Here is a 6,946-nt window from a genome sequence, read left to right as displayed (position 1 = left end):
GGCAATGCCTGTCGGAGCAGCCCGAAAAACAGGGTTTGGCATTCCAGCTTCAGCGGCCAGCTCCTGAATGCGGGCACACGTCTTCAAAAGGGTGAAGGTCTTCCCAGACCCAGCTTCTCCGTCCACATTCAGAAGAAGCTGAGAGGGCCGGTACAAAGCTAACTCCAGGGAATACTGACTCACCACGGTGTCGTAAAGCTTCCTTTGCTCCGTATTCAAAGGAAGTGGTGAAGAGTCAATCGTCACCAGCTGAGTCGTGGGGTTTTCGGCCTTCATTTGCTCCCACACCTCAGGAGGTATGTTGTACCAGCCGACGTGTAAACCCAATTGTAGGTGCGGTCTATCTCCCGACCGCCTAGGCGATCTAACCCGTCTATTCGGGTGAAGTCGTCTTGGGGTCTTCGGCGAGCAAAAGCTTCAAAGTCAGCCAGTGGGTAGTCATTCAAAGCCTGTTCTTCAACATCTTCATCACTCTCGCTGTCTGAATCTGACTCGTCAGCTTCGCCATCAGCCTCTGGATCAGCTTAAAAGTCCTGTGGGTGGGTGTGTAACTGGGTACAGGACCCAAAGGCCTCAACATAGATAAACCTGGTCTTCCACCGACAGCAAATCTTCCCAAGCCACAAACGGGTGGTGTAGCATCAGTTTCACCCGGCAGTAGTCAGCATAACTGGGTGAATTCGGGTCGTTCAAGTACCGGGGGTAGTAGTGAATGACTCGTGGACTGGCCCTCGGCCGAACCCTCCAAGTCACCCAGTCCCAGTGCCGTAAACAGTCGAACAGTGACAGGTTGGGAAGGGCCAGGTTTCCGTTCTGTGTATCTGCCAATCGATCCCGATATCTCTGTACAGCAGAACGCTGAGCGGCAGTTTCCCCCGACTCTAAAAGAACGATGAGGTCACGTTGAGCGTCTTCGGGTCGACAATCCAAGCTAGCAAGCATCCGAGAGGACTTCCTTATAGAGTTTGATTAAGCTGAAACGGTCCGACTGATACTTATACATTTACAATGATACCCTGCGAATAGATACTTCTCAGTATCATTACCGCCAAAACCCAAACAGTGAGACATCGAGATACTGGCAACGGCCACTCTCTCAGAGATCGACCGCCGTTGTAGCCTCTTCCCCCGACCGAAAGATTGCCCAAAGAACTATTTTGTCCTTCAACAGCTCCATCTTCTCCTCGCTCTCATCATCCGTGCCACCGTCAATTTTGTGACCTTTCCATACTAATTCATAGTAGGCTCCGCTTCCCCCGAAGAGGTCTTGAAGGCGCCGGATCGCGTTCCACAAGTCTGCGACTTTCGGCCGGAACACTTGGGCTCCAGCTGATGGAACAAGGACGCCTTCGTCAAGAAGTTTTGCAAATGCAGTGGCATCCTGGGACATGGTATCGCTGCTGCATCCACCATCGAGAATGTGAATTATCTCGTTCCATATTGTCTGTCGCATTCGGACCCGTTGACTCTTTTCAACCGGGCACATGGACACCACCAAGTCCTCAATCCTTTCCAAGAGTTGTTTGACATGGGATTTGACGGCGGCCGTTTCCTTTTCGTAGAAGTCCCCAATTCGCTCTGATGGTGCCGACTGGTCAAGATCTAGTCGAGGACGTTCGAGAAGATCAACACGGGAGCAAAAGGAAATATGGGAGATCATGTCGCGATACCAACGTCGTGGGGTGATACTTATTGATGCCCCGGAGGAATCTGATGTTTCGTTGTTTGGTGACCCGCTCAGAGGGCGACTGCGAGGGCAGGGAGACACAGCGATGATAAAATTTCGGCGTCACCTTAACAAATCGAGAATGACTGAAAACATATGTGGATCTGTGACTCTTGAGAGGGTATGAGCATTGGGGAGACCGAGGACGCGTCTGACTATATATAGTTAACTACAGAGGTGTTCTGCTAGCGCCTGGGCGTCTTCTGACGTAGTCAGTAGCGTCGGATACCTCTTAGGAGTTGGAAGCGTTTCGAAGGGCCTAAAGACTGACGGCTTCACAGATTGTACTGTCCCTATCCGACTAGGCCTCAAAGCGGCCACCTATACACGGCTGCGTGACATCGCATCCCACGACCGAAGGTCTACGAAGCGGTGTGCGGGCCAGTTTGTCGATTGGTCCAGCCGCCTCTTTCAAGGGGTGCTGCCCAGACCTTTTGTTCACTCACCTCGATTGTGGTGGTTGCCTAGCCGCTTTCGCTGTGTACTCAAACGCTCCGTGGTGCCCTTCATCGGGCGGCAGAGCACGAGATACGTTGAAATAGGACGACAGCCATTCGTCATCAGGGCCACAATAGGATACTCAGGGGAGGGGTCATTGTATATCTTCTTCCTCGCCGTGGAGCGCCTTCATCTGGTCCTCGCCCAAAGCGTAGGAGGAATAGCGATATGACCTTGAGGTATTGTGGCCGAACCCCTACCCTTTCAAAATCCCCTCCCTCTCCTACCAACTCGAACCTCCCTGTCCAAGGCAGTCAGCCGTGATTCTGGATGTAGCAACGGAGGTCTGAACGCCGGGGCGGACTAAGGCGATTTCCCCCTTTCCCTTCCGGGACTGATGATAGTCTCGGTCTCAAAGGTCAAAGGTGCCCTGAGCTCAACTATTTTATCCAGTTTACCGAATCTAGTGCTAAGCCCGGAGCCTCTCCTCATAATGGAACACCTTCTATTTGGAAATTTGAAAAGTGCAACAGCCCTCCGATCATTGATGTCGAGGTGGCGACAGGCTTCGGTAGCGCCTGGAAGGCCTCAACCACCTTCACGGGAAGAGCATCACGCATCGGGATCTGAAGCCCGAGAACATCCTCTTACGCACCAAGACACGTATCTATGCCAAATTGACGGATTTTGGACCGGCACAGGACGCCATACACTTGAAGACTTTCTGCGGGAGCTCTCATCATACCACCCCAAAAATTTTCCCAGTCATTGTCACACATGCAAGGAAAACATCTGGTAACTTGCGGTGATCGTCAGGGAATTGATATAAAAAGCCCGGTAGTAGGGTCGGGGGCTTATGTCTATGCCTGGCGTTGACAATCGGTCTATTTGATTTGAGGCAGCATTTACCGTCGATGCTTCTCATAACAGAAAATTGCTGGATCGGTGGACGACACTAATGCGGAACAGATCTGGCTTCCCAGCTGGGAGTCGGCCAGTGGCCGTGGCCGTACCTCCACTAATCTCTAGGATACGCCGTTAATTTACCGCTGGTCCCGCCCCCCCCGAGTCACTTTGGGCCAACTTCTTTCACTACTTATCTCACCAGCCTCCACCTCTTCCTTTCTCTTCTTGTGAGTTGTCAATGTCAAGGCTAGATCGACTTGACTTGTCCATCCACACGTTGATACTCTCCCCTGAGCATCTCGCCATTGACCATCTTCCCCGCTATTGACTTTCAGCCTTGTTCTACACGACGTCACTTCAACGTTCTCTATTCTAACACCAAGACCAAAACCCATTGCCCTAAACCTTCCAACAACCATGGGCAAGAAATCCAAAACAGCCGCTGTTTCCAGCACCCCGCCGACACCCACCGCGCCCTGGATTTACATCAACGACTTTGAGGATGGCATCCCTCACATCGGACACTTGCACACCATGCTTCCTGACTCTGTCATTGTCCACAACCGAACCGAACCCGGCATCATTGTTGGGCCACCCGAACTCCTCCTGACCCATCTTAGTTCCAAAACCGAAATGCCCCTCATTGCCGACAATATCTCCACATCAAGTGAGGGAGACCTGACCAAGAAACTCCCAACCGTCAAGACCCTCCGCGACTCTGCCATCAAGAGCGGCTGTAATTTTGTCAGCGTCAACATCTACGAGGACGACGGCACCGGCACCAAAAGGGAAGACTTGTGGGAATGGAGTCCCAACCATCTCGAGATCAAGGGTGGTGCTGATGACGAGGAGAGCCAGAAAGCTGTCGCTGAGAAGATCTATCGTTGGCTATGTAAGCCCCTGCCTGCCGCTTCCCCCTTTTGCTTCGATATGAAAAGGTCCTGAGCGAACCTAACTCCAAATCCTCCACACAGTCAAGGCCCTGACACCACACGAGACCATCCACCTGATCCCGGAGTCCGAGATGATGGTCCGCGACACCGAGTCTTTCCCGGACTATGCGTACTGTCCCATCAACGAGCTCGAACTGCATCCCAAGAATGCCAAAGTCCAACTCGTCGTCATCGTACTCACTCGGCCGGTCGTTGGTCCGGATCAGAAGTTGACCTGGAGCGTGGCGGACAGAACCGGTGTGGTAAGCAAAACCAGTGCCCCTCATTCGTTCTCTATCCCAGAGCACCTACCTACAGGCTACCAATTGGTGATATCTCCAACTAACACCATGTCTTACCCTCCCCCACAGGTAAACTTTTACTTCCAATACCGTGACACCCGCAGCCAATACACATGGGACTGGTGCCTGGCCCTCCAACCGGGCGACCGCAAAGCCCTGCCCCGCATGCCGATGGTCGAAGTCAAGGAGCGCAAGCGCTTCGCGATCGCCAAACCGCCCTTCCGCGGCATCGGGCTCGCCATTGCCAGCGTCGGCGCCACGATGCGAGCGGTCGGCCACGGCGTAGCCAAATTCGGATCTGTGATCAAGATGGGCACCTCGTCTCACTGGGTTCCAGACGGCGATGTCACAGAGGACGGCAAGGTGACCGACTGGGCCCAGGTCCGGGATGATGGTCAGAAGATCCCTGCCGTTGTTAAGGTGTATAAGGAGAAAGGTGAGAAGTTGTGGAAGGATGACGATAGCGTTACGAGCACCGAGGCTGGTGGTGAGGGTGTCAATGAGAAGGAGCTTGTGTGATGAGGGCAGGGCCGTCTTTCGATCTTACGGAGGTGCCTGATGATGTTACGGTGGCAGGCGGCCTGCTCTCGGCCCCGTTGCAGCCAGTCCCCTTCTCTCCTTGCTCACACATCATACCAACTCTGTGCTAGAAGAAGTGGCGTCTGAACGATCCGAAATCGAGTTTACGTCCACACACCACGACAACCAGGCGGCCGGCCACACCAGAGGTGCGGGCAGGCTAGGTCACCACAGTGCGTCTGTACGTGCATGGCCTCCTGGTCACGACGGTCACTAACTAGGCCCGCCCAGCCTTACAATTTTGAGCTGTTTTCGTCTGACGAGGTCGTCGTCTAGGGCCATGATTAGCTCCCTGCCGCGGATGATCCGTTGGTGAAGGGCGTTGGGGAGTGGATTGTGTTTGCGGTGTCGCTGACTCAGAAATCGAAGTTCTTCTCACTGACGAGTTTGGGCTGACCTTTTGAAATCATCGTACCTAAATATCACCCCCACATCGTCATGACTGTTGGGATCCAAAGCAGAGAGAACGCAAAGGAAAGCCTCTGAATCTCTTTACGAGTCTGAGCCCAGCGAGCGACTTTCCCCTGTTCCCCGTACCAGATTTAGTTATGAATCCCTTGCCGTTGAGCAAAAATGGCATAAAGGCGAGCGAAAAGCGCTCACGGAGTTGTCAGGCAACAGGCGTGATAATCGCTCCCGGAAAAGGCCAAAAATGACTTTTATGGGATACGAGTTGTGGTGACGTAGATCTGTGTGTCAAGTTTGAATGCTTCCAGAAGTTTCATGCTCACAGACATAGAAAATAGCTAGTTATGGGCATAATAAGTCCGCCAATACCGATATCGAGGCATGCAAAGTATGGAGGTGGCACGCGCTAACCCAAAAGAGCACCCCACGTATCCGCGGGGGGGATAGCTGGGAGGGGGAGCATTTATGCTCGTCGGAGGCAAGGTGTTTTAAATATCTCTCTCCCATTATATAGCAGCCACTACCGCTCCACGTCCTGAAAAACGGTTTGGATAGATCTCCAAATTCCACAACGCTCGTGAGGTGGCATCCGTCAAAGATCCACTCGTCTTCTCTTCGAAACTCAATCAGCTATGGAATCATCATCAGAGAGAAGCATCGATTGCCTGAACCTATCGACATACTCGGCAAGCCTTGGAACCTCTTGGCGCTCAAGTTTCCCTCCACAGTCTCTGTACCCAAGCAAGTTAAAGAGCGTAACAGATAAGATTCCAAGGAGGGTTCAGCTAGCACCTTCTCGGATGAATGGATCACGAAAGCACTCATATAGGTAGCAAGGTTAACGCACTGTCTGGTTTGGGAAAAGAGCATTCTTGGTGGTCTGTGCTTGTCCGCAAAGACCACCACCACCTCGGGGAAGTATTCTCCTATTGGAGACAGTACGTGCTTACGATTTCCTCTCAATGCGGGGTCATCGTGACTGTCTTCCTGCTGTTCTTTCCTCTCACATCCAGGAACTAGAACAGCCGCCTCATTACCGGTCTCTCTAGCACGATGGCGAGTGTGCTTACGGCTGCCACCTGGGACCCATTACAGTATTGCAACTCAAAGGAGTTGTCTCGACTCGATGAGAGATTTGATTTCGCACTGCAAGATGTGACCTGCCTTGTTTTTTGGACGGGCGTGCCGCCTGAGCTTGCCCGACGCTGGGCAGAGGAACACGGGCTACCGACATTGACCCTCGCCATGGGCACCTTGTATAGCGATCGCCATGCAGGTAGCGTGAGATATAGCAAGACCTCGACGGCTTGGACCAGGTATATGAAGGCGGCTTCCGGTCGATTTGCAGAGTACGCATGCCGTGGTGGCCGCCAAGCTGTTGTTCTCACGAAACCTCCTCCAAGCATCTACAGCTCCAGAAGACGATCGAACTACCGGGACTTGGAAGAACCGATTCTGAAAGGAGTCGTTGGCGGACCTGGTACCCTCCGAATTGAGTATGCACATCCCACGGTTGAGGGCGGAGCCACTTTTCAATATCAGATCTGGCCCCTCGATAAATCGAACATGTGGCAGACCTTCATCGCGAACCTGCTAGCAAAGGGACGTATCACTCGTGATTATATATCTGCCGAGGATGATGTTGCTATGAAGGT

At 52.8% G+C, this 6,946-nt stretch overlaps 3 protein-coding genes across 3 annotated transcripts; 2 read left to right on the top strand and 1 right to left on the bottom strand.

The window, feature by feature from the left end:
- Nucleotides 1–323: 323 nt before the first annotated feature.
- Nucleotides 324–523, bottom strand: A1O9_13099 (uncharacterized protein; the record flags this gene model as incomplete). The annotated part of the gene is made up of 1 exon (XM_013397987.1): nt 324–523. A coding segment is annotated over one exon (200 nt), but the record flags the coding sequence as incomplete, so codon positions are not given.
- A 2,955-nt stretch (nt 524–3,478) lies between these two features.
- On the top strand, nt 3,479–4,787 carry A1O9_13098 (uncharacterized protein; the record flags this gene model as incomplete). Its single annotated transcript, XM_013397986.1, has 3 exons — nt 3,479–3,962; nt 4,045–4,265; nt 4,374–4,787. Coding segments are annotated over 3 exons (1,119 nt in total), but the record flags the coding sequence as incomplete, so codon positions are not given.
- Nucleotides 4,788–6,344: 1,557 nt separating this feature from the next.
- Nucleotides 6,345–6,787, top strand: A1O9_13097 (uncharacterized protein; the record flags this gene model as incomplete). Its single annotated transcript, XM_013397985.1, has 1 exon — nt 6,345–6,787. A coding segment is annotated over one exon (441 nt), but the record flags the coding sequence as incomplete, so codon positions are not given.
- Nucleotides 6,788–6,946: the final 159 nt, after the last annotated feature.

The sequence above is a fragment of the Exophiala aquamarina genome, assembly GCF_000709125.1.
Source record: "Exophiala aquamarina CBS 119918 chromosome Unknown aczIA-supercont1.63, whole genome shotgun sequence".
NCBI lineage: Eukaryota > Fungi > Ascomycota > Eurotiomycetes > Chaetothyriales > Herpotrichiellaceae > Exophiala > Exophiala aquamarina.
The sequence above is the reverse complement of the archived record's forward strand: the minus strand, read 5'-3'. Positions and strand labels throughout refer to the sequence as shown.